We start from the raw sequence: 27,777 nt of genomic DNA, 5'->3' as shown, positions 1-27,777 counted from the left end.
ACAACTGCTACTCAGGGCAAGGGGAAAAGTCACATGAAGCCATGATGTGATGCAATGGTGGGATTGTGACATCACAATGGTGGTGCTGGAGGGGCTGGGGAGATATGAAGCCCACCACCTCCTTGTCTTGGCTGGACGCAGTTCAGCTCACCTTCTGCAGATCTAGGAAGAGCAGACCCTTCAAGGCATCCCTGTAACTTGGTCTTGTCCCTAACCGTGGAGCTGAAGAGAATTCTGGGGCCCTGGATTTATTCCAAGCAGGGAGAGACTTTTCATCCTCCAGGTATAAGAGTATAAGACTTTACATTCTCCAGCAGAGTCGTGATAAAGAACCATAGAATTGTAGAGTCGGAAGGGAATACTGAGCATCATCTAGTCTGACTCTCCTGCAATGCAGGAATATGCAGCTGTGGGGATAAGAGATGTGGTCTGAAACATCTGGAAGGTAGCAAGTTGGGGAAGGCTAAGTTTGAGTGTTGTGCTAGACCAGCCTTTCTCAACCTGTGGGTCCCCAGAAGTTGTTGAACTACAACTCCCATCACCCCTAGCTAGCAAGGCCAGAGCTCAGGGATGATGGGAGTTGTAGTCCAGCAACATCTGGGGACCCACAGATTGAGAACCGCTGTGCTAGAAGCTGAGGGAGACTCGGGTTCAAATCCCCACCTAGGACGAAAGTTGAAAATGGAGAACAATGAAAAGTTCATAAGCAATTAACTTAACGAACAAAATAAGTCTCCCTGTGTCGCTGCCCTTATGTGCTTTTGTGTTAAAACTCATAGCAATCTAAATAAGAGGAAACGAGGTTATAGTGAATAAAGGGGGGGGGGGGAAATATGCAGATGATATTTCATTATTGCCTTAACTAAGCCTTGCCATAGTCAATGGAAACAGAATGCTTTGATGTCTGTGGGAACCCTGACAGGATATAAGGTTAATACAGGGGAAGTAGAATTATTGGGAATAACTATGAATACAAATTCAGAAACACAGATAAAGGGCAAGACTGAGTATAACTGGAGGTAAAGAGCAATAAACTATCTGGAGTTATAATTCATATTGCTGTGGAATATGCTATAATTCAGATATTATATTAAAATAAGTAAGAATTTCGAAGCTGTTTTTATACAGTGGTACCTCGGGTTAAGAATTTAATTCATTCTGGAGGTCCGTTCTTAACCTAAAACTGTTCTTAACCTGAGGTACCACTTTAGCTAATGGGGTCTCCTGCTGCCGCAGCGCCGCTGTTCAATTTCTGTTCTCATCCAGAAGCAAAGTTCTTAAGGTACTATTTCTGGGTTAGTGGTGTCTGTAACCTGAAGTGTCTGTAACCCAAGGTAATAATAAATAATAACATTATTTTTTTATTTATACCCCGCCCTTCCCGGTTCAGAAAACCGGGCTCAGGGCAGCTAACAAAAAAATTAAAACACTTAATTGATGCTACAAAAAAAAACAGCATAAAATGTGGTATGAAACATGAATAACAATAAAATCAAAAATCAATTTTGGGGGAAATCCATCCAATAAACATTAGATGATGACCAGGGCTAGCTGGCTAAATTAGTCCTATTTGGGTCAGCGAGGAAACCAGGGGAGAATTAGCTGTGGGATCCCAGAGTGGGTAATCTTCATAAAAAGGGGAGGGGGAGGGAAGGAAGGAAGGGGAATAAAAGATCAGGCTAAGTTCAAACTGAATGCCAGGTGGAATAGCTCTGTCTTACAGGCCCTGCAGAAGGAAGTTAAATCCTGCAAGGCCCTGGTCTTATGGGACAGAGGATTCCACCAGGTCGGAGCCTTCACTGAGAAGGCCCTGGCCCTGGTGGAGGCTAATCTGACTTCCTTAGGGCCCAGGACCTTAAACTATGGCTATTCATGGACCTTAAGGTCCTCTGCGGGGCAGACCAGGAGAGGCGGTCCCGTAAATACAAGGGCCCTAAGCCACAAAGGGCTTTAAAGGTCAAAACCAGCACCTTAAATCTGACCCTATACTCCACCGGGAGCCAGTTCAACTGGTAAAGCACTGGGTGAATATGCTCCCATGGCAGAGACCCCGTGAGGAGCCTCGCTGCAGCATTCTGCACCCGCTGGAGTTTGTGGGACAGTTTCAAGGGCAGCCCTGCGTAGAGCGAATTACAGTAGTAACCTGGAGGTACCACTGTATTTTATTTTCTCACTGTTTCTGCTTCTTCATTAAGAAGGGAAAGTGCAGAATAGCAGCCTAACTGCTTTGCAGAAGTGGACAAGAAAAGGCACAGTCCCAGGGGGTGGGGGAGTAGAAGATGTGTTGTGGGTAAAGATGTTATGAAGGCTTCCTATTCTGTTCTGCCCTATATTTGACACACACATCACTGTTTCCATTCCACTGCAGGTCACTTTCCACCAAAAACTACATTATTGTTGTCTGCTGCGGTTAATTTCTATAACTTATGTAATTAATGAGACAAATTATGTAAACCAGGTTGTCATTACGTTAGTCCCTCTCACTCAATGCAAACGAGAGGGCCATGTAATCAATTACTTATCGTTTGGGAACTGAAAGAAGCAGTGACATCAAATAAAGTTTGCATTAATTGGCTGGGTTTCTATTCTGGACGTGGGGCAAATAAATGAAGACTAGCAATTTCCGTTTCCCATTCTCCAACTTCCCTGTTTGGGGCAAACCTCCTTTCTCCCTTGCATGTTTCCCATTTCACACTGTTTCACATCCTGCCCCACAAGTCCTTTTCCTTGATCTGTTGGCACTCAGCCGTAATTAATTGCTTTCTAGAATGAGGTTTCCACACCTCACACACTTCAATTAGCTACTTAATTAGCAGACTGAACTGCAAACAGACAGCACTTACTTCCAAGTGCAGCTGAGTAGTTTCTGACTGTAATCCTGTAAGGTTGCAATTTTGTGGGTCTTCCTTCTCAGCACACAGAAGTTCCAGCTGCAATTGTCTAATCCAGTGGTTCCCAATTAGGGGTCCGGGAACCCCAGGGGGTCTACAGAACACACCCTTCCCCCCTCCCACAACTAATTTTTTGTCATTTTCGCATAGTGAGGTCACAAACCCACTTTTATTTATTGTTTGAAACAAGCATTCATATGCCACCAGCTCACACGGCGTATGATATAGACAGCCAAACACAGAACATCAGAAAAGCAAATTCAAAATAAGAATCACTTTTGCCTGTGGCCATGCTCAGAAGAGAATGTGGATCTGTTTTAGCACGGATAGGTTTTTCACTATACAGTGGTACCTCTGGTTGCGAACGGGATCCGTTCCAGAGGCCCGTTCGCAACATGAAAAGCCCGCAACCTGAAGCGCTGTATCTGCGCAGGTGTGCGGAACGATTTGGTGCCTGTGCGCATGTACGCAAGCATGAAGCACGATTTAGCAGTTCTGAGCATGCGTGAGCGGTGAAACCCGGAAGTAACCCTTTCCGGTACTTCCGAGTCACCATGGGATGGAACCTGAAAAAACATAACATGAAGCAAACGTCAGCCGTCACAGTGGCCATGCGTCTTCGCTGGCTGCCACCCCCCATCCCCTACCCTTCAAACTATTCCTCCCCGCACACCCACCCACCCAATCTCTGTGACTGCTCTTTCCCTCATTTCCATGCCTGACCTCCAATTTCATATATATATATATATATATATATATATATATATATATATATATATGCTTTCGTAGATTTTCACGGGTACAGGAATGCAGGTTTTGGTGTCCTCGGGTGTCTTCCCGTGTAAAAGTTGGGGTGTCTAGGCGACGTTTCGACGAGGTCTCACTCGTCATCTTCAGGCTGGTGCTTTCGGCTTCTTGTTACTGGAACAGAGCAGGATCTCAGTGTTTGAGTTCCTATAAATACTGTAGAGGGGGTGTGGTGTATAGCCTCCAATGTTCTGGGCAGAGAGGAAGTTCCCAGGCTAGTGTGCCTTTTCTTCTTTTGTTCCTTAATTACTTGAGAGATATCTTGAGTGATTTCTTGAGTGATATCCTGAGTACCACTTAGGTGGGTCATTAGGTGTGGATTAGTTGCTAAAGTCTTTGTGTCTTGACCTCTTGAACTTTGTGAAGAGTTTTCATGAGAAGATGGCTGTACTGTACTTAGTTGTGCTCTGGCTTGGCTTCGTGTATAGGGGCGAGCTGTGGTTTTGTGGCTTGTGTCAGCCAGATCTGTGTAGGGATTGCAGGGGGGTGCAGCATCCGGAGGTGCCACCATGGATTGGCTACTGGATGGTGTCTGTAATTCATCTGTGGAGAGGGTCTGGGTTTGGGTCTGGTGTGGTTGATTGGTGTTGGCGTTCTGTGTGCCTCTGGATCTGGTGTCAGTTTTTGTGGGGAGGGCTAATTTCCAGATGTCTGGCAAGCGGGATGTGTCGTCACGCTTGTTCATGTTGTGAGGGTGTTTCTCTATCTCGATGGCTTCCATGATTATTCTCTTGTGGTGATGTTCCGTGTTAAAGAGCAATTTGGAATCTGCAAAATTAATTTCGTGTCCTGTTTCTTTCATGTGTTGGAAAAGAGAGGAAGTTTTTTCTTCTTTTTTGACGGCATTCTTGTGTTCTGCGATACGTGCATTTATTCGTCTGTTTGTTTGTCCAATGTACGTGGCTGGGCAGACTTTGCAGGGTATTTCATAGATCCCTTGGTTTTCCAACTGGATTTTATCCTTGGGGTTTCTGAGGATATTGGCTATTTTTTGGTTGGTGCAAAAGGCTGTTTTGATATTGTGTTTATGGAGGATTTTGCTAATTTTATCTGTAGTGCCCTTGATATAAGGAAGGAGGGCCATGCCATTGTTTTCTTCTGTGTCTTGGTTTTTTTCCAAAAGGAAACACCCCCCAAAAACCAAGACACAGAAGAAAACAATGGCATGGCCCTCCTTCCTTATATCAAGGGCACCATCCAGTAGCCAATCCATGGTGGCACCTCCGGATGCTGCACCCCCCTGCAATCCCTACACAGATCTGGCTGACACAAGCCACAAAACCACAGCTCGCCCCTATACACGAAGCCAAGCCAGAGCACAACTAAGTACAGTACAGCCATCTTCTCATGAAAACTCTTCACAAAGTTCAAGAGGTCAAGACACAAAGACTTTAGCAACTAATCCACACCTAATGACCCACCTAAGTGGTACTCAGGATATCACTCAAGAAATCACTCAAGATATCTCTCAAGTAATTAAGGAACAAAAGAAGAAAAGGCACACTAGCCTGGGAACTTCCTCTCTGCCCAGAACATTGGAGGCTATACACCACACCCCCTCTACAGTATTTATAGGAACACAAACACTGAGATCCTGCTCTGTTCCAGTAACAAGAAGCCGAAAGCACCAGCCTGAAGATGACGAGTGAGACCTCGTCGAAACGTCGCCTAGACACCCCAACTTTTACACGGGAAGACACCCGAGGACACCAAAACCTGCATATATATATATATATATATATATATAGGTACCCCTGCCCGTATGGGCCAGTCTTGACAGACTCTAGGGTTGTGCGCTCATCTCACTCTAGAGGCCTGGAGCAAGTGCTGTCCGCAGACACTTCTGGGACACGTGGCCAGCGTGACGAAGCTGCTCTGGCGAACCGGCACCAGAGCAGCACACGGAAATGCCGTTTACCTTCCCGCTATAAAGTGGTCCCTATTTATCTACTTGCACTTAAGGGTGCTTTAGAACTGCTAGGCGGGCAGGAGCTGGGACCGAAAGACGGGAGCTCACCCCACCGCGGGGATTCGAACCGCCGACCATACGATCGGCAAGCCCTAGGCGCTGAGGTTTTACCCACAGCGCCACCCACGTCCCTTATAGAAAAGGATAAATGGACAGTGGAAAAATGGAATGACTATGGTTTTGAATATATACAATCTGATATATCTGAACAGGTAATGACGGAAGATACATGGGAAAATAAATCTCAAAAGATTTTGAATAAATGGACAAGTTGTAGGAAATGGACAGCACGGGGGGAAATTCAACCCAAGCATCCAAAGCAGAATGAATAATCTGTGCACATGGTTAAAGATTTGAAGAAAGAACAGGTTTTGGGGGGAGGGGTTAAAGGGGAGGGAGGGAGGAAGGCGAAAAAAATTAGGATAAATGAGAAGGGACAAAAGTACATACTGTTATGTATAACTAATAGGATGATTTTGATGCATGTTATTTATTGTTAGATTTTCAACAGAATGGTTTTTTTGGTTAGTTATTCGACATCACTGGATGAAAGTGTGATGATAAAGAATGGGAAAAATACAAAAAAAATAAAAAATAAAAAACAAACAAACATTCAGGTCAGCACAGGAAACCCCCAAAATTCCAACACCTCTGACCTTTCTATTGTGCAGATGTCAATTTTGTCCAGGATACCAGGCTTTCAAAGGGGAGAAAACAGCCAGCCGAGGTCGCCTGCGTCAGACAGAGAAGATCATAAGGGGGGAAAGGCCTATCTCCAAGGCCATGCAGGTGAGTCAAGGTGCTCTGTACCTAAGAACATGCACAGGTAAGAAGAGCTTGCTGGATCATGCCAATGGACCATCTAGTCCAGAATCCTCTTCTGGACTGACAAGGACTGACCGGATGCCTGTGGGACATCTCCAAGCAGGATTGGAGCACAAGTGCAACTGGGAAACAGAAGCAATGCTTCCTACATCTTTGGATGAAGGACAGCATCTTCTTCTTTGGCGATCCCTCATAGCTGAGTAAGATTGTCCTTCATAGAATCATAGAATCATAGAGTTGGAAGAGACCACAAGGGCCATCGAGTCCAACCCCCTGCCAAGCAGGAAACACCATCAGAGCACTCCTGACATATGGTTGTCAAGCCTCTGCTTAAAGACCTCCAAAGAAGGAGACTCCACCACACTCCTTGGCAGCAAATTCCACTGTCCAACAGCTCTTACTGTCAGGAAGTTCTTCCTAATGTTTAGGTGGAATCTTCTTTCTTGTAGTTTGGAACCATTGCTCCGTGTCCGCTTCTCTGGAGCAGCAGAAAACAACCTTTCTCCCTCCTCTATGTGACATCCTTTTATATATTTGTACATAGCTATCATATCACCCCTTAACCTCCTCTTTTCCAGGCTAAACATGCCCAGCTCCCTCAGCCGTTCCTCATAAGGCATCGTTTCCAGGCCTTTGACCATTTTAGTTGCCCTCCTCTGGACACGTTCCAGTTTGTCAGTGTCCTTCTTGAACTGTGGTGCCCAGAACTGGACACAGTACTCCAGGTGAGGTCTGACCAGAGCAGAATACAGTGGCACTATTACTTCCCTTGATCTAGATGCTATACTCCTATTGATGCAGCCCAGAATTGCATTGGCTTTTTTAGCTGCCGCGTCACACTGTTGGCTCACGTCAAGTTTGTGGTCAACCAAGACTCCTAGATCCTTTTCACATGTACTGCTCTCAAGCCAGGTGTCACCCATCTTGTATTTGTGCCTCTCATTTTTTTTGCCCAAGTGCAATACTTTACATTTCTCCTTGTTAAAATTCATCTTGTTTGTTTTGGCCCAGTTCTCTAATCTGTCAAGGTCATTTTGAAGTGTGATCCTGTCCTCTGGGGTGTTAGCCACCCCTCCTAGTTTGGTGTCATCTGCAAATTTGTTCAGGATGCCCTTGAGTCCATCATCCAAGTCATTGATAAAGATGTTGAATAAGACCGGGCCCAAGACAGAACCCTGTGGCACCCCACTAGTCACTCTTCATGAACAAGGTCTTAACAGTGAGTCCGTAAGTGACTGTGGAGGCCAATTCTGGACCCACACGTCCTTCCCTAGTGGGGACATTGGTTTCCGGGCGGGAGTTGATCATGGTGAGGGTTTGCCAAGCGTGCCTTCCTCTTAGCACGTTTCTCCTTTGCGTCCTGAGTTCAAGCGTCTTCAAAGCCCAGGACACCTTTGGGAAAGGCTGTTCTCCAATTGGAGCGCTCGCAGGCCAGTGGTTCCCAATTGTCGGCGTTTATACTACATTTTTTTAGATTTGGCATTTCTTCTCTCTGTGCTCCTCCCAGTGGTCATTCCTCCTCTGGCCACTGCTGTCTGTCTCCAGGCAGAAGTAGATGTTTTTCTGGAAAAGTAAATAATTACTTTTGACCAAACTGCGGGAGGCAGTGGATGACAGGAGGTCCTGGCGTGCTCTGGTCCAGGGGGTCACAAAGAGTCGGACACGACTAAACGACTAAACAACAACAAAAGAATTACTAAACTATAATCAATAAAAATAACGACAAGTCACAATGCCCATAAAATTATTTTTATAAGATATCCCTGTCCTTGTCTTATCCCTTCCCAGCTGCTTCTGCTGTTCCCAAAGTCATGGACTGAGAAAGGCTCTTTGGGCTGGAGGGGGTGGGGCAAGGCAGGTGGGAAAAGCCATTGCCGCTCTGTTTCCCCAAGCCAGATGTTTTAGACTACAACTCCCATGATCCCCACCCAGCACTCTGCTGGGTGTTGTGGGCCCAAACATCTGGATGACACCAGGTTGGCTGCCGTACACGGTGCAGAACAGATGCTGCACAATTGAATCTATAGATCCTATCTCTGACTCTCTCTACCTTTGTGTTACTGCTAGTGTGAGGACAGGTGTTGATAGGAAATGTCACTGTTATAAATGGCGAGGCTGGATTCATGCTTTATTTGTTGGCTGCTAGACACTGCAAATATTTCATCGACCAGAGGAGCAGCCTTGCCAAGTCTGTCTCTGCAAAATAAAAGCAACAAAAACCCAAAAGTCTCGGAGCACCTTCATCACAAACAGATTGATTATAGCTTAAGCTTTCATGCGCTAGCAGCCTGATACATCGTGCGCATGAATTGTTATCATCCTAGGAAGATGCCTTATACAGTGGTACCTTGGTTCCCAAACTGAATCCGTTCCGGAAAGCCGTTCCAAAACCAAAGCGCTTTAGGGGACCAAGGAGCGCTTTCCCATGGAAAGTAATGCAAAATTGATTAATCCGTTCCATACTTTGAAAAACAACCCCCAAAACAGCAATTTAACATGAATTTTAATATCTAACGAGACCATTGATCCATAAAATGAAAGCAATAATCATTGTGCTGGACTATGAAATAAATAAGGCAGTATTGTAAGGTAAAGGTAAAGGAACCCCTGACCATTAGGTCCAGTCGTGGCCAACTCTGGGGTTGCAGCGCTCATCTCGCTTTACTGGCTGAGGGAGCCGGCGTACAGCTTCCGGGTCATGTGGCCAGCATGACTAAGCTGCTTCTGGTGAACCAGAGCAGCGCACAGAAACGCTGTTTACCTTCCTGCCAGAGCGGTACCTATTTATCTACTTGAATTTTGACATGCTTTCAAACTGCTAGGTTGGCAGGAGCAGGGACCGAGCAACGGGAGCTCACCCCATCGCGGGGATTCGAACCGCCGACCTTCTGATCAACAAGCCCTAGGCTCTGTGGTTTAACCCACGGCGCCACCCGCGTCCCTTAGACAGTATTGTAGATGATAAAAATTCAGGTTTTTTTTCTTATCCATTTCCGCAGTCACACAATCAATCAGTAGCTGAACTGGGTTCCACACAGTCACAAAAACCAAGTCACAAGTCACAGTCACATGTCAGTCCCATAAAACGAGGAACAAATCACAGTCAAAAAAACGAAAAAGCCACATAAGCAAAAACGTAAAAAATAAATAGCAAAAACAAAAGCTCCGAATACTACCTCTGTGTTACGTGGGTGCTTGGGACTCAACAGCCGACAGACTCAACAGGAAGCCCGATTAGCAGCGGAGGACTCGATTTACAAATGGAACACACTCAACAGGAAGTGGCACATGTTCCGCTTCCAAGGCAAAATTCACAAACCAAAACACCTATTTCCGGGTTTGCAGTGTTCTATTTCCAAGTTGTTCATAAACTAAGCTGTTCTAAAACCAAGGTACCACTGTAAGTACTGCATCAGACCAATGGTCTACCTCGCAGAGGCGGTTTTAGGGGTGCCATTTTTGACAGGGGGCCCTTGAACAATGATGGAAGATTTTAACGCTGCTGAAATTTGAGAACAAAATACAGCGTGTGACAACTAAATTGCAGTTTATCTGTTCCACATGGTTAGCGAAACCATTCTGGGACTGCTTCATTCTCCAAAATAAAAGTGGTTGGATTAAACGTGTTGTGCACATGCAAATAATAATATTAATTTATTATTTATACTACGTCCATCTGGCTGAGTTTCCCCAGTCACTCTGGGGGGCTCCCAATCGAGTGTTAAAAACAATACAGCATTAAATATTTAAAAACTTCCCGAAACAAGGCTGCCTTCAGATGTCTTTTAAAAATAAGATAGCTGCTTATTTCCTTGACATCTGATGGGAGGGCGTTCCACAGGGAGGGCGCCACCACCAAGAAGGCCCTCTGCCTGGTTCCCTGTAACCTCACTTCTCGCAATGATGGAACTGCCAGAAGGCCCTCAGAGCTGGACCTCAGTGTCCAGGCTGAACAGCAGAGCTTCATATACTTTAGTAAGCAATTTATTATTTCCGGCATTTATATAACTCTTTTCAACAACCTTCCAGAGCAGTTTGCAGAAATCTTAAAACAAAGAATAGAATATGTAAAAGGGGAGTAAAGGGGAATACAGAAAAAAAACAGACATAGGAAAGCAAACAACAACAAAAACCTGTTTTAAACAACCAAAACACACAACAGTCCAATCTTGTGTAGAAATGTCTACTCAGAAGTGAGATCCATTCAGTTTGATGGGATTACTCTTTTAAATCAGAACCTATGAAGAGGGTGAAGGTCCTGTGTGAGTGTCTGGAGGCGGTTGGAGGATGGATGGCGCCTAACGGATTGAGGTTGAATCCTGACAAGACAAAAGTACTGTTTTTGGGGGACAGGGGGCGGGCGGGTGTGGAGGACTCCCTGGTCCTGAATGGGGTAACTGTGCCCCTGAAGGACCAGGTGCGCAGCCTGGGAGTCATTCTGGACTCACAGCTGTCCATGGAGGCAGAGGTCAATTCTGTGTCCAGGGCGACTGTCTACCAGCTCCACCTGGTACGCAGGCTGAGACCCTATCTTCCCGCAAACTGTCTCGCCAGAGTGGTGCATGCTCTGGTTATCTCCCGCTTGGACTACTGCAATGCGCTCTATGTGGGGCTACCTTTGAAGGTGACCTGGAAACTACAACTAATCCAGAATGCGGCAGCTCGACTGGTGACTGGGAGCAACTGCTGAGACCACATAACACCAGCCTTGAAAGACCTACACTGGCTCCCAGTACGTTTCTGAGCACAATTCAAACTGTTGGTGCTGACCTTTAATGCCCTAAACGGCCTCGGCCCAGTATACCTGAAGGAGCGTCTCCACCTCCATCGTTCTACTCGGACATTGAGGTCCAGCGCCGAGGGCCTTCTGGCGGTTCCCTCTCTGTGAAAAGCCAAATTACAGGCAGAGGGCCTTCTCGGTAGTGGCACCCACCCTGTGGAACGCCCTCCCACCAGATGTCAAAGAGAAGAATAACTACCAAACTTTTAGAAGACATCTGAAGGCAGCCCTGTTTAGGGAAGCTTTTAATGTTTGATGCATTACTGTATTTTAATATTTGGTTGGAAGCTGCCCAGAGTGGCTGGGGAAGCCGGGCCAGATGGGCGGGGTATAAATAAATTATTATTATTATTATTATTATTATTATTATTATTATTATTATTATTAACTGCACTCTTTTGCATGTAACGCCGAGGCTGTGGAATCTCCCTTGCAGGCGGCCGCATCCTGAAGTTCTTCCACAGCCCACATGAAAACATTGACTTCTCTTCTCTGACCCAGTCCCCGATTGAGACAGTTCTGCAGAAATACCTCGGGAAAGGAGAATACCCGAACTTTCGGTCTGTTGCCATGTTCGAGAGCAGCTTTTTGCAGGTAAATGGAACTGCAGAGAGGTGACCTACAATGACCTCAACCAACTCTGGAACCCGGCATCCTATTTGCTGTGGCTCAGCGGCAGAACATCTGTCCTGCATGCAGAAGGTCCCAGGTATTGTCAGTGTAGACAATACTGTGCTAGATGGACAAATGGCCAGCTTCCTCTGTTCCTATAGCTTGTCAAAGCAAGTTGCAGGGGGTTGGACTGGACAGTTCTACGATTCTAGGACAATAAAGGGAAATGTAAAAGAAGCCTTGGGAACCCATGGCAGTAAGCGTGTCTCTCCTGAGGATGGAAGTGACAAGGTTGACCCAGAAATCACGTCAGGGCTGGTTCAGATGCAGGTCATCACCGAAGATGCAGAGACGAGCAGAAAAGTTAGCTCTTTATTCAAGGAAACAGTGTACAATGTAGTTATGCCTACAGACAGGACTGGCCCCTATGATTCAGTTGCCAGAACTGGAGGTCTTTGCCTTCTACTTCCTCTAAGTCTCCTTCCCAGCCTCAAACTATGTGGGGGGTGTGTCTGTGTTCTTTGTTCTGCTACAAAGACCTCTGTGTCCTTGGAGACAAGGTTGAGCTTATACAGTAGGAGCAGCAAACTTCCGCAGCCTGTGTCCTCTCCACCTCTGCTCATCTGCTGAATCTGAACCGCTTTCTGTGCCTGGCTCCTCTTGCTTACGAAAGCCTGTTGCCTCTTCAGCATCCAACCATTCCTCCCTTCCTTCCCCGTCTGATGTGTCCTCAGTGTCCCACCACCACTGGGATCTGAGCTTCTTTTTGTGGGTATATTCAGGGCGGCAGGAGAGGATACACAATACACAATACAATCTGGCTTGTCCAGTTTGAAATGTGTTCTAATATTTTCCTTGTAAGGCCCCTTGAATCTCTCCTTAAAGAATAAAGACACCACAGTCTTGTTCATAAGGAACAAAAAGTTTACTCACGATCAGGCAGACCAGAGCGTGATCCCTGAAGGCAGGCTTTAGGCTTAAAGTTACAACCATATGCAAACAGGTTTACCCCATCTGTGGGTTGACCTAGTGACTGCAGTTAGAAGTCGGGAAAGTTCGCGGGGAAAAAAGGTTCCCACGTCTTTGCGGATCTCAACATGAATACGGGAACGCCGCAGGGGTGCGTGTTGAGCCCGCTTTTATATACGCTCTATACAGCTGACTGTGCCCCCAAATACCCCACTAATAAGATCATTAAGTTTGCAGATGATGCAGTGGTGGTTGGTTTAATCACGGCTGGAGAGGGGGAGGCGGCCTATAGAAAGGAAGTTGAGCAGTTGGGGGAGTGGTGCAGGAAAAACAACTTACTCCTTAACTTAAAGAAAACAAAAGAGATTATTGTGGACTTTAGGAAATGTAAATTGAATATTCAGCCATTTATTATTGAGGGGAAGTGCGTGGAACAGGTCTCGGTGTTTTGATTTCTGGGAATGGAGTTGAGAGATGACCTAACCTGGGGAGAAAACAGCAAAGACCTGGTGAAGAGAGCACAGCAGAGGTTATATTTTCTGAGAATCCTCCAGAAAAACAATCTTTCAAAGGACCTGTTGATGGCATTTTACCATTGTACTGTGGAGAGTGTATTAACTTATGGTCTGTGTGTGTGGTTTGGGAGCTGCACAGCCAGGGAAAAAACAAGGCTGTCCAGGGTTGTAAAGACTGCGGAGAGAATAATTGGGTGCACTCTTCCCACCTTGGATCAAATCTACGCTTCCAGGTGCCATAAGAAAGCTGCAGAGATGGCGCAGGATAGTGCGCACCCCGGAAACGATCTCTTTCAGCTTCTGCCTTCTGGAAGAAGGTCCAGGGTTATAAAGACTAGGACTAGCCGCCTGAGAAACAGTTTCTATCCAAATGTGATTCTGGTTTTAAACGCAGTGTAAGGTAGTCTCTATGAGAGTATATTGTATTTAAAAATGGGGTATCAGAGTTTTTAGGGGGTTAACCAGGTTGGGATAGCTGAGATAGCAGGTTGGTTGGTTTTGAATGTCTGATGTAGATTTTTTCAATTTCATTGTTCTGTATGGGACAATGACAATAAAGAGTATCGTATCATATTGTATCGTATCGATCGGAAGATGGAAAAGAGAGACAGTGGCAGCCTGCCTTGTCCTTTTACCAGGTCTGGGAAGGTCACGACCACCTACTAGTCACATGCAAGAGAAAGGATGCTCCAGGCCAGGAGGAACAGGAAGTTTCGCCTGGCTGGACCAAACATACCCTTGCATGTCCACTCTAGGAAAACAAGGAATGCTGCACTTGACTGCTCCCAGTGGATTACATCCCACACTTTTGAGGTTTCCCTAGGGATTCCCCAGCTGCTGCTGTCCACCACTCTTCTTCATCCAGCCATTACCTGACAGATCAGCCTCCTAGTCTAATCTAGGAGAGCTTTTTTGTTTTATTGGCAAGACCTTCTCCAACAGTTATGGTACTCTTGGTTATGGTGATCTTTGTCTTGAAAGACCTACACTGGTTCCCAGTACATTTCCGAGCACAATTCAAAGTGTTGGTGCTGACCTTTAAAGCCCTAAACGGCCTCGGTCCTGTATAACTGAAGGAGCGTCTCCACCCCCATCATTCTGCCCAGACGCTGAGGTCCAGTGCTGAGGGCCTTCTGGTCGTTCCCTCGCTGTGAGAAGCCAAGTTACAGGGAACCAGGCAGAGGGCCTTCTCAGTGGTGGCACCCGCCCTGTGGAACGCCCTCCCACCAGATGTCAAAGAGAACAACAACTACAAACTTTTAGAAGACATCTGAAGGCAGCCCTGTTTAGGGAAGCTTTTAATGTTTAATAGGTTATTGTATTTTAGTGTTTTGTTGGAAGCTGCCCAGAGTGGTTGCGGAAACCCAGCCAGATGGGCGGGGTATAAATAATAATAATAATATATTGTTGTTGCTGTTGTTGTTGTTGCTGCTGCTGCGGTTGTTGCTGTTGCTGTTGCTGTTGCTGCTATTGTTATTGTTATTATTTCTGCTACCCCAGGTGACGAAAAGGGGCCGGCAAATCTTCATGCACAACCAGTGCAACGAGGCCATCATTGGCATTGCCTCCACCAACATCAAGCTGCCACTACCCACCCTGATGTTTATTGCTCGCCCTGTTGTTGCTGGCCAAGTCTCCTCTGAGGACACAGAGGAACCAATGCTCACCAGGTAAGTTAAGGCATCACCTCCAAGTACTGCTGTGTTGTTGTTGTTGTTTAGTCGTTTAGTCGTGTCCGACTCCTCGTGACCCCCTGGACCAGAGCACTCCAGGCACTTCTGTCTTCCACTGCCTCCCGCAGTTTGGTCAAACTCATACTGGCAGCTTCGAGAACACTGTCCCACCATCTCGTCCTCTGCCGTCCCCTTCTCCTTGTGCCCTCCATCTTTCCCAACATCAGGGTCTTTTCCAGGGAGTCTTCTCTTCTCATGAGGTGGCCAAAGTCCTGGAGTCTCAGCTTCATGATCTGTCCTTCCAGTGAGCACTCAGGGCTGATTTCCTTCAGAATGGAGAGGATGGATCTTCTTGCAGTCCCCGGGACTCTCAAGGGTCTCCTCCAGCACCAGAATTCAAAACCATCCATTCTTCAGAGCATGCAGCTTCACCACTGGGCAGAGCAGAGCCATCCTGGCTAATCGCCAACAATAGCCCTCTCCCCTATGAATTTGTGTGTTCCTCTTTTAAAGCCATCCAAGTTGGTGGCAATCACTGCTTCCTGTGGGAGGTAGTTCCACAGGTTAAGTATGCCCTGCAAGAAGAGCTTTCTTTTATCTGTCTTGATAAGCTAGATGGATTGGTCCTCTTGGCTTAGGTACTGTAGCCTTATTGGAGTTCACCGATTGGGTCTGCGTTGCTCCGGGACAGGAGGAAGGAAGTCAAATGACACTGAGGTTGATTCAAAGAAAGAGTTTATTCTGCTCTCCGGATAGCAGAAGGCACTTGCGTGATCAAGTCCACAGCAAGGCCAAAGAAATGACAAGTTTCATGCAGTATATATATCCTCCAGGCACCTTCTCTCTCCTTCCCCAGGAATCCAACCACGTCAGCCTATGTACGCAGGTTGACATCACATATGTTCTTGCTCTGGTATTCTTAACCATAAAAGGATCTTCCTTCCTGTACTTCTGACCATAAAGGGATCTCCCTCTTCCTACTCTTATCTTGGAGGAAGAGGTCGTCATCTCCGAGAACACGCTCTGGTGCTGTTCCCAGATTGGGTCTGTGCGTCTTTTGTGGTCAGCACATAAGATAAGGCACAGACACATCATCCCTGCTCTACTGGAACTTGGCAAGGTTCACTCATTGCCGCCACGGACTGATAAGGGAGAGAGCTGTGTTCTTGTTATACATTTGCTCAACGGCTCAAGTTTATGAATTTTAGCTAAGGAAAAATAGGGATTTTTGTGCAGTTTTGGGTTTTGGGAAACCCATTCCTTCAGTACAAGGCAGTGGCTCCCCGCATCCTTCTGCCGGGTTGCCCTGAATATTCTCTTTCTGCACCCGCTCTGCTGCCACTACAGGCTCATCCCTCTGAGATATGTGCGCATCTCCATTCACGACCCGGAGAAGCGGATTATCAAGATCAAGCTGATCAATGGGCGCACTTATTACCTTCGGTTTCACGCGACCAACGAGGAAGAGGAGCCCGTCTTTGACCGCTGGCTCTCCCTGGTCTACCTTCTCCAGCACCCGCCTCCTTGCTACCTGAAACCACAACCCAAATCCTACGCTGTCCTGGAGAACCTCAGCGTCCGCGTCTTCCCAAGCGACGATGAAGCTGTGAGTATGAGTTGGACTTCACAGGGGGGCGGTTTTGGGCCAGGATTGGGCGAGGGGAGTTGCAGGCACCCTTTGAAGCGGCGTAATTAGCAAGAGGATAAAACATTAGAGTCTATCTGCTGCTGCTGCTGTCGCTGCCAATCCTGCCAATGTCTGGCTTTCCCAGGCCAGGTGGGAAAAGGCTTGCAAGGAATGACAATGTAAATTATTGTGTATTTCCTTTTAATTTACTCATGGTACCATAGAGTTTTAGTTATGTTCTCTCTCTCCCCCTTTCATGTGTCATTTTCTTGCCTTTCCTTTCTTTCTTCCTTCCTTTTCTTTCTTCCTTTCTTCTTTCTTTCTTTCCTTCCTTCCTTTTCTTCCTTTCTCCTTCCTTCCTTCCTTCCTTCCTTCCTTTCTTTCTTTCTTTCTTTCCTCCCTTCCTCCCTTCCTCCCTTCCTCCCTTTCCTCCTTCTTTGCCTCCCTCCCTCCCTCCCTCCCTCCCTCCCTCCCTCCCTTTCCTTCCTTCCTTCCTTCCTTCCTTCCTTCCTTCCTTCCTTCCTTCCTTCCTTTTATTTCATTTTCTGAATGAATGAGAGAGAGAGAGAGAGAGAGAGAGAGAGAGAGAGAGAGAGGCAGTTCAGTTGGTAGAGGAATAGACTCTCAGTCTCAGGCCATGGGTTTGAGCCCCGTGTGGAGCAAAAAGATCCGTGCATTGCAAGAGGCTGCACTCACTCGGTGACCCTCTTGGTCCCTTCCAACTCTACAATTCTTTGGAGACAAAAGCAAGGAGCAATGCAATAATGAGTTGCTTGGGGGAAGTAGATGGTGCAACTAAAGTGTTGTTTTATCGTGGTGTGTTTACTGCCTTGGGCTCCTGCATGAGGAATGTGAATAAACACATTCTTAAAAAATTATCTGCCTCTGCAGACATTTCTGCTACATCTGACTAGTTCCTTCCCTTTTTTCCCCCTTACACCTTGAACTCCAGGAGGTTTCTCCTCTTCCAGAAGAGCCAGAAGAGGAGGAGGAGGAGAAAGAGAAAGGGAAAGAGGAGGCAGCGAAAAGCCCTGTCGAGAGCCGCGTCCTCTTTGAGGAAGAGGAGTATTCCACAGAGGAGAGGGAAGCGATAGAGGCAGAAGGACGCTTCCAGTATAGCTTAAGGGACCTGTACGTGAGGGCAGAGAGCTATGAGATCTACGACAGCGTCCCCACAGTGCCAAAGACTCCCAAGTAAGACCAGAAGAGGACGGAACAAGGTGCCTCTAATGTTGAATTTTTACATTTCCTACGCCGTGTCTCAGACTCAGCCTTCCCCAACCTGGTGCCCTCCAGATGTCTTGGATTGCGACTCCCACCAGCGAGCGTGGCGCCAGGTAGGGGGAAGGCTGCTCTAACCACTTGGTCAGCTGGTCATCCACATCATCCTTTCAGACAGAGGTTGGATGGCCATCTACTAAGGATTATTTAGCTGTGACTCCTGCACTGCAGAGGATTGGTCTAGTGGGTTGGCAGAGGGTTCCCTCCAACTCTACAATTCTAAGATTTGATTATCCACTGAAGGCTTTTAAACAGAAGACAGATGGCCATCTGTCAGAGAGTCTTTACGATACAATACGATATGATAATCTTTATTTTCACTGTCCCATACGGAACAACGAAATTGAAAAAATTTACATCAGACATTCAAAAACCCACAAGCCTGCTACCCCAGCTATCCCAGCCTGGTTAGCCCCTGAAAAACTCTGATACCCCATAATTAAATACAATATACTCCCATAGAAGCTACCATAAAGGTAAAGGTACCCCTGACCGTTAGGTCCAGTCATGGACGACTCGGGGGGTGCGGCCCTAATCTCGCTTTACTGGCCGAGGGAGCTGGTGTACAGTTTCCAGTTCACGTGGCCAGCATGACTAAGCTGCTTCTGATGAACCAAAGCAGTGCACAGAAACGCCATTTACCTTCCCGCTGGAGTGGTACCTATTTATCTACTTGGACTTTGACGTGCTTTTGAACTGCTAGGTTGGCAGGAGCAGGGTCAGAGCAACGGGAGCTCACCCCATCGCAGGGATTCGAACCGCCAACTTTCTGATTGGCAAGTCCTAGGCTCTGTGGTTTAATCCACAGTGCCACTTGCATCCCTTACACTGCATTTAAAACCAAAATCGCATTTGGATAGAAACTGTTTCTCAGGCGGCTAGTCCTAGTCTTGATAACCCTGGACCTTCTTCCAGAAGGCAGAAGCTGAAAGAGATCATTTCTGGGGTGGGCACTATCCTGCGCTATCTCTGCAGCTTTCTTATGGTGCCTGGCAGCATAGATTTGATCCAAGGTGGGAAGAGTGAGGATTTGAGGATTCTCAGAAAATATAACCTCTGCTGTGCTCTCGTCATCAGGTCTTTGCTGTTTTCTCCCCAGGTTAGGTCACCTCTCAACTCCATGCCTTTAGTTATCATTGCAGCATGGGCTTGGACTAGATGACTCTTGGTTGCGTCCCCGCTAGATTCTACGATGCTATTATCTTGCCAAAGTTTCCTGCGGAGGAATCAGAAATCCAGGGAATTATAAAAGTAATAAAATGTTCTTTGGAAGGCTGGTAGGGAGGACCAGCGGACAGAAAGGTTCCGATGTTATTTAGCACTCTTGTGGTGGGGTTATTGAGACAGTCTTCACCTGCATCCAAGTTGTTGTTGTTTAGTCATTTAGTCGTGTCCGACTCTTTGTGACCCCCTGGACCAGAGCACGCCAGGCACCTCTGTCCTCCACTGCCTCCCACAGTACCTCCCTCATGCTGGTAGCTTCGAGAACACTGTCCAACCATCTCGTCCTCTGCTGTCCCCTTCTCCTTGTGCCCTCCATCTTTCCCAACATCAGGGTCTTTTCCAGGGAGTCTTCTCTTCTCATGAGGTGGCCAAAGTCTTGGAGCCTCAGCTTCAGGATCTGTCCTTCCAGTGAGCACTCACGGCTGATGTCCTTCAGAATGGAGAGGTTGGATCTTCTTGCAGTCCATGGGACTCTCAAGAGTCTCCTCCAGCACCAGAATTCAGAAGCATCCATTCTTCGGCGATGAGCCTTCTTTATGGCCCAGCTCTAATTCATTAGAGGTTTTTAAGCAGAGGTTGGGTGGGCATTTGACAAGGATCTTTAGCTCTGACTCCTGCCTTGCAGGGAGTTCAATTCTGTGATTTGATGACATGTCTTGGGCTTTCAGCAGGGCCTTGTATTTAGCAGGGAAACAAAGACACAGCCAGCCAAGATCTCTTTAAACATCAGCGTCACACGACCCGTGAGACTTTCACCGGTTAATAACTGCATTTAGGGCCCAATGATTTCCCCAAATGATCTTCAAGAGAAGCCCCATGTAGAGTTCATTACAATGTGCTCATCTTTACCAAGGCATGTATAATGGGATAATAAACCCTTGGCGGACCATCGTCCAGCTGTCACTAATATAACAGCTGACAACATTCACAGATGTGGATGATGGCAGCCTTGCAGATGTAAAATGCAAACTTAACCAGTGCTGGGGAGGGGGGCATTTTCTAGAAAATCTTCCACTGCTATATTTTCCAAAAATCCGCGCCCGCCCCAATTTTGGAAAAATAATTTTCATAAGTTGAAATTAGTGACATAGCAAACAATACAAGCCTAGGCAAGTGGAACCGATAAATGTCAGGTAGTTGTAGAATAAAAATTTCAATTAACTCATTTATTAACAACAATAGTGCAAGCATAACAAAGGTGGGGGGCAGAAAAGAATCGAAAATTTAAATCATAAAAGCATCACAGCTTGGAAGGATAAAAGTACAAAGCTCTTTGGAGCTGCAAAGAGATAATAAAGTATTGACTCATGCAAATATTCCCTTTATAAATAATAAAGATTTATTTAAAAAAATAAAAGTCTTCTCTACATGTAAGTTTCATTATTACTGAGAATAAAGGATCTAAATGACCCAGACATTTGCATTTACTGGTGGCGATGAGTGAGTGTATGAGAAATAAAACCATGCCATATATATATATATATATATATATATATATATATAGTCATTTGAGATCTGCCCTTTAGATACATCTAGTTTAAGAAATATCTTTCCAAATAGGGCAATTTGCCAAAGCCTTGAAAGCAACAATCCAGATTATTATGATTTTTAAAATAAAAAAAACCCCTGGCAATTACTGGTAATTTTTTTCAGGTGACTTTTTCATGAGGAAGGAAATTGGAAAAATTCTTGAGATATTTTTACAGCGTATAGAATTAATGTAGGGTAGTATCCGGCTATGTTGTAAGTAGACCCTTTGAAATCAATGGTCTTGATTAGTCAAGAGCCAGACTGTGTACACACAATGCCTTAAAAAAAATTTTCAGAGCACATCCTTTCCCTCAAAGGATTATGAGCACTGAAGTTTACCCCTCATAAGAGTTACAGTTCCAAGCAACCTTTAGCAAAATACAGCGCCCAGAATTCTTTGAGGGTGAAAAAATCTGCTTTGAATGTGCTTTGAAGGTGCAGTGTGAACTCAGACCAAGCCTTCTCAGAGAATGGCTTGGCTGGATACCAGCCATAGCGAACAAAGAAATAATAATATTATAATAATAATTTATTATTTGTACCCCGCCCATCTGGCTGGGTCTCCCCAGTCGCTCTGGGCGGCTTCCACCAAAAATTAAAAATACATTAAAATGTCACACATTAAAAACTTCCCTGAATAGGGCTGCCTTCAGATGTCTTCTGAATGTCAGGTAGTTGTATATTTCTTTAACATCTGATGGGAGGGTGCCACCACCGAGAAGGCCCTCTGCCTGGTTCCCTGTAGCTTTGCTTCTTGCAGTGAGGGAACTGCCAGAAGGCCCTTGGAACTGGACCTCAGTGTCTGGGCAGAACGATGGGGGTGGAGACGTTCCTTCAGGTATACAGGACTGAGGCCGTTTAGGGCTTTCACGGTCAACTCCAACACTTTGAATTGTGTTCAGAAACGTACTGGGAGCCAGTGTAGGTCTTTCAAGACCGGTGTTATGTGGTCTCAGCGGCCTCTCCCAGTCACCAGTCTAGCTGCCACATTCTGGATTAGTTGTAGTTTCCGGGTCACCTTCAAAGGCAGCCCCACGTAGAGCACATTGCAGTAGTCCAAGCGGGAGATAACCAGAGCATGCACCACTCTGGCGCGACAGTCTGCAGGCAGGGAGGGTCTCATCCTGCGCACCAGATGGAGCTGGTAGACAGCTGCCCTGAGATTTCGTGGCCAAGAGGCTGGGCGACAAATTAGGAAACCCCAGGTTCAGACCTCTGCCGTGAACTTTGCCTCAGGTGGGCTCAGGTGAAGCCCCTCTGAGTCACAGACACACACACACACACACCTCTGTAATATAAGGGGTCACAGTGCTGACCTACCTTGAAGTCCATTGTGTTTGCCTGTAAAGCATCATTAAGTATTGTTGTTGTTATTTCTAGGTTATTCAGCTCAGAAAGTTTTTCCCCTGGCAGTTCGTCAAGCAGTTCGGCTGCAGGAGCTACCAAAAATCCTCGCTCGCCACCGCGAGTTTTCCCAGGTGTGTAGAAAAACATTCCCCACGTCTACTCTCCTCCTTTTTCTCTGCACTGAGATTTACAGGAAGGACCTGAACATCTACTGGCTGAGTCAGACCCATCAAGCGCAATGTCATCTTGTTCTCACGATGGCCCAATATTTGCTCCGGGGAGATTTTCAAGAAGACAAAAACAGAGAGATCTGCCTGCAACAAGGATGCCCTTCCCTTCCTCCTGGGATTTGGGTGGTCCTTGTGACTCCAGAATAATAATATACAGTGGTGCCTCGGGTTAAGTACTTAATTCATTCCAGAGGTCCCTTCTTAACCTGAAACTGTTCTTAATCTGAAGCACCACTTTAGCTAATGGGACCTCCTGCTGCCGACACGCCACCGCCGCCCGGTTTCTGTTCTCATCCCAAAGGAAAGTTCTTAACCCGAGGAACTATTCCTGGGTTAGCAGAGTTTGTAACCTGAAGCGTACGTAACCTGAGGTACCACTGTAATAATAATCATAATTTATTATTTGCACCCCACCCAACTGGCTGGGTTTCCCCAGCCACTCTGGGCAGCTTCCAACAAAGATTAAAAATACATTAAAATGTCACACATTAAAAACTTCCCTGAACAGGGCTGCCTTCAGGCGTCTTCTAAAAGTCAGATAGTTGTTTTTCTCTTTGACATCTGATGGGAGGGTGTTCCACAAGGAGGGCGCCACCACCGAGAAGGCCCTTTTGCCTGGTTCCCTGTAATTTGGCTTCTCGCAGCGAGGGAACTGCCAGAAGGCCCTCGGAGGTGGACCTCAGTGTCCGGGTAGAACGATGGGAATGGAGACTCTCCTTCAGGGATACTGGGATGAGGCTGTTTAGGGCTTAGGGAACGGAAACGTATTGGGAGCCAATGTAGGTCTTTCAAGACTGGTTTTATGTGGTCACGGTGGCCGTCCCCAGTCCCCAGTCTAGCTGCCACATTCTGGATTAGTTGTAGTTTTCAGGTCACCTTCAAAGGTAGCCCCACGTAGAGCGCATTGCAGTAGTCCAAAGCCTCACCTGGCCTCAACCGGGGTGGGTGAGAGAATGCCTTTTGGCTAAGTGGCTAATTTGCACCCAAAATATGAAGCTGGTGGCCAGAATTGCAGTATTTCAGCCGCACCTGCAACTAAGCTCCTGCACTAATGGAGTTTGTGGAAGAATGATGTCCTACTCTGGGAGCAGGTGCCAGCACCCAGTGTTCTCGGGACCCCAGGGCTCAGAAGGACCCATCTACTCTGCCCACCTTCCTGGAAGCCAGCCAGATCCTGCTCAGCTACTCTAGATAACCTCCCTGTACCAGTTGCTAGTCGACAAAGGGTGACTGTAAGAAATCCCTGCTATCAGTATGGGCTTGCCGTCGGACCTAACCCTAAGGAAGAGGGGAAATGTGGCCCTCTGGGCTTCTCTATATGGCCCTTGGAAGAGTTTCCAGGCCGCACCCCTCATTCCACATTTTTGCGTGGCTGGGATATAACCTTAAATTATAGAATCATAAAATTATAGAGCTGGAAGGGACCCAGAGGGTCATCCAATCCAACCCCAGGAAGGAATTCTTGATGGTCTGGATGGAGGTTGGAGAGGGGTATGTATGGAAACTAACCAACAGTACAAAGGAAAAATTGACAACCTTTGCTCCACCCACTTTAGCCTCTGGCTCCACCCACCATTCAAATAATAATAATAATAATAATAATAATAATAATAATAATAATAATAATAATAATTTTATTCATACCCCACCCTTCCCGGTTCAAAAACTGGGCTCAGGGCAGCTAACAACAAATTTAAAACACTTAATTGTAAAAGCAGCATAAAATACAGTATAAAAGTGAGAATAACAATAAATTCAAAAATCAGTTTGGAGGAAAATCCATCCAATAAACATTAGATGGTCACAAGGGCTAGCTGGCTGAATTAGACCTCTTTGGGCCAGCGAGGAGGCCAGGGGAGAATTAGCTGTGGGGTCTCAGAGCGGGTGATCTTCGTAAAAGGGGAGGGGGAGGGAAGAGAAGGAAATAAAAGATCAGGCTGAATTCAAATTAAAGGCCAGGCGGAATAGCTCTGTCTTACAGGCCCGGCGGAAGGAGCTTAAATCCTGCAGGGCCCTGGTCTCATGGAACATAGCATTCCACCAGGTTGGAGCCATCACTGAAAAGGCCCTGGCCCTGGTGGAGGATAATCTGACTTCCTTAGGGCCTGGGACCTCTAGACTATGATTATTCATGGACCTTAAGGTCCTCTGCGGGGCAGACCAGGAGAGGTGGTCCTGTAAATACAAGGGCCCTAAGCTACAAAGGGCTTTAAAGGTCAAAACCAGCACCTTGAACCTGACTCTGTACTCCACCAGGAGCCAGTGCAACTGGTAAAGCACTGGGTGAATATGCTCCCATGGCAGGGACCCCGTGAGGAGCCTCACTGCAGCATTCTGCACCCGTTGGAGTTTGTGGGACAATTTCAAGGGCAGCCCCGCGTAGAGCGAATTACAGTAGTAATTACATGTGGCCCTTTGGAAGTTGCCTGGAATGAGGCCCTCTGGATGAAAAAGGCTCTCCACCACTGCCCTAAGGGGACGGTTCTGACTTTGGGCATAAAGAATGGTGGCATAGTTCTTGACACTTCAGCGAAGTGTGGTGTAATGGTTCGAGTGTTGGACTGCAACCTGGGAGACCAGAGTTCGAATCTCCACTCAGCCATGGAACACACTGGTTGGCCTTGGGCTAGTCACCTTCCCTGAGCCTCATCTACCTCGCAAGGGTATCGGGAGGATAAAATAGGGAGGACAAACATGTACGCCACCTTGATATCCTTGGAAGAGGAAGGTGGAATGTAAATGGAATGACTGAATGAATGGTCAAGGTCCCTGCTATTCCTCTTTTACGTAGATACAGCGGTACCTCTGGTTGTGAACGGGATCCATTCCGGAGGCCCGTTCGCAACATGAAAGGAGCGCAACCTGCAGCAGTGCGTCTGTGCACACGCAGGTTGTGATTCGCCGCTTCCGCACATGCGCGTGACATCATTTTGCTCTTCTGTGCATGCGCGAGCAGTAAAACCCAGAAGTAACCCTTTTCCGGTACTTCCGGGTCGCTGCGGGACATAACCTGAAAGAACGTAACATGAAGTGTATGTAACATGAGGTATGACTGTATGTGTGTCTGGTTTGGTCTATCTTTGCAGTTCCAAAAAAAGAAGGATCCAGCAGTCTTAATATTGTCACGCTCTATTCCATCGTCTCCAAAACAGCTGAAAGGCAGGAAGGTGGGAAGCGGAAAAACTGAGCAGAGATGGGAAATGGGCTCAGCCTGAACGTTATGGAGGAAGCAGAAAGGGAAACTAGGGACTCAGGTACCAGAGCAAGACCTTTGGTGGCCCTTAGATTTTATTGTTAACAGGAACAGACAAAGAACTTGCTGGATCAGGCTGATAGCCCTTCTAGTCCAGAATCCTGTTCTCACAGTGGCCATCTAGATGTTTGTGGGAAACCCGCAATCAGGGTCCGGGCACAAGAGCCCTCTCCCTTCCTTTGATTTCCAGGAACTGGGGTTCAGAAGCATCCAATTTTTGCATAACCACAGAGCCTAGGACTTGCTGATCAGAAGGTCGGTGGTTCGAAACCCCGTGACGGGGTGAGCTCCTGTTGCTTGGTCCCTGCTCTTGCCCACCTAGCAGTTCAAAAGCACACCAGTGCAAGTAGATAAATAGGTAAACGGGAAGGTAAACGGTGGCGGGAAGGTAAACGGTGTTTCCGTGAGCTGCTCTGGTTCGCCAGAAGCGGCTTAGTCATGCTGGCCACATGACCCGGAAGCTGTATGCCGGCCAATAAAGTGAGATGAGTGCCGCAACCCCAGAGTCGTCTGCAACTGGACTTAATAGTCAGGGGTCCCTTTACCTTTCAGCCACTTGGAGAAGACTGTCCTTAAGCAGTGTGTAAACTGTTTGAATTTTAAAATATATATCAAAATTCAGTATTTTAAAAAGGTTAATTATAGTCCCAGGAAGAGGGGACATTCTGAAAACATCCCCCCCAAGTGTTAAAAGCCAGGGTAAAGCCATGCTGCTTTGGCATTCAGCAAGAGCTGGTATTGAAGTCCCGATTTTCCAAGGATGTCCCTATTTTCATTGAAGGCAATGCTGTATAGGGAAGATTCTTTAAAGTATTTAATGCTTTATTGTGTTTTTATATATGTTGGAAGCCACCCAGAGTGGCTGGGGCAACCCAGGAAGATGGGTGGGGTTTAAATTAAGATAATCATTATGGAATGGGACGTCCCTTCTTTCATCGGAGAAATGTTGGAGGGTATGGGATCGTGAACTTGCAAGGGGGGGGGGCGAGTTCCAGAACTCAGGTGCTGCCAGCTAAAATGAGGTGCTTCACTACTTCACTAAAAATCACTACTTTTGAATCAGCCTGGCTATAGACTGAGTTAAGCACTTAATCCATTGAAATCAGGCATTATAAATTCATTTTAGGATGGGTAGTTCGCAAGTCTCTGTGGCTTTGCATAAGGTTTTGTATTTTTCTCAGAAGATTGATAAAGAATGCATAATCATCTTGGTAATTATTGTGTGTATATTAGTCACCAAGCGGGATGCGAGTGGCGCTGTGGGTTAAACCACAGAGCCTAGGACTTGCCGATCAGAAGGTCGGCGGTTCAAATCCCCGTGACGGGGTGAGCTCCCGTTGCTCGGTCCCTGCTCCTGCCAACCTAGCAGTTCGAAGGCACGTCAAAGTGCAAGTAGATAAATAGGTACCGCTCCGGTGGGAAGGTAAACGGCGTTTCTGTGCGCTGCTCTGGTTCGCCAGAAGCGGCTTGGTCATGCTGGCCACATGACCTGGAAGCTGTACGCCGGCTCCCTCAGCCAATAAAGCGAGATGAGCGGCACAACCCCAGAGTTGGTCACGACTGGACCTAACGGTCAGGGGTCCCTTTACCTTTACCTTTATTAGTCACCAACGTGTTGCATGAGTCGTACTACTGGCTATAGGCACATGGCAACTTGAAGAATGACGCCTTTGCTTGAAAACGGAAAGCACTGAAAAAGTTAAATGCAATTAAGTAGACATTTGGTGCTTCTGTTGCAGGGAACTGCTGAATGGTTGCTTCTTGTACAATGAAGTTAAAACAGTAGAAAATTTGGGTGCGGGTGGGAGAAAGGATTCATATCAAGGAAAATGTAGAATAATTTTCTGTTTTAACATTTTTCTTTTTCACTTCTAAGTGCCTTGAGAGTCCTAAGCCAGAAAGACTGATTAGAAATCATCGTCGTCATTTTCATCACCGTCCAGAGATAGCAGCTATTGCAGTACTTCAAAACGCTTCAACCTTGCAGTGTTTGTGCCTCTGATACGCAAGGCGATGGATGCCTCTCTGTCTTGCGTAGGTGATTTCACCCTTCAAACCCAAGGCTGGAGTCTACAGGAGCCTGGATTCTGTGAGCTCAGAGAGGAGAGGACTTGAAACCTGGAAGCAAAGTTAGAAGGAGGGAGGCAGAGGAAGAAGAGGAGAATCTGCAATTAAGAACTCAGGGAAGAGGGAAGGTGGAGATAGGTTTATTTTATTCTATTAAAAAGTCTGTTTTCACTGCCA

The 27,777-nt window shown here is 46.6% G+C and overlaps 1 protein-coding gene across 4 annotated transcripts; it reads left to right on the top strand.

Moving 5' to 3' along the window:
• Window positions 1-95: 95 nt before the first annotated feature.
• LOC309337910 (Golgi-associated RAB2 interactor protein 3-like) lies at window positions 96-27,777 on the top strand. 4 transcript variants are annotated; one of them, XM_081854927.1, is made up of 9 exons: window positions 96-283; window positions 6,339-6,456; window positions 11,709-11,866; window positions 14,869-15,038; window positions 16,389-16,647; window positions 17,621-17,862; window positions 22,084-22,181; window positions 25,367-25,534; window positions 27,428-27,777. In XM_081854927.1, exons 2-8 carry the CDS (start codon window positions 6,339-6,341, stop codon window positions 25,465-25,467), a joined length of 1,146 nt encoding a protein of 381 aa, XP_081711053.1. In that variant the 5' UTR covers window positions 96-283; the 3' UTR covers window positions 25,468-25,534; window positions 27,428-27,777. The 4 variants fall into 4 exon arrangements, with proteins under 4 accessions (XP_081711053.1, XP_081711054.1, XP_081711055.1 ...); XM_081854928.1 differs by having other exon boundaries at window positions 27,410-27,777; XM_081854929.1 differs by lacking the exon at window positions 27,428-27,777 and having other exon boundaries at window positions 17,621-17,888; window positions 25,367-25,408.

This window comes from Podarcis erhardii (assembly GCF_964252035.2).
Source record: "Podarcis erhardii genome assembly, chromosome: 3".
NCBI lineage: Eukaryota > Metazoa > Chordata > Lepidosauria > Squamata > Lacertidae > Podarcis > Podarcis erhardii.
This window is presented reverse-complemented; position numbering and strand designations above follow the sequence as displayed.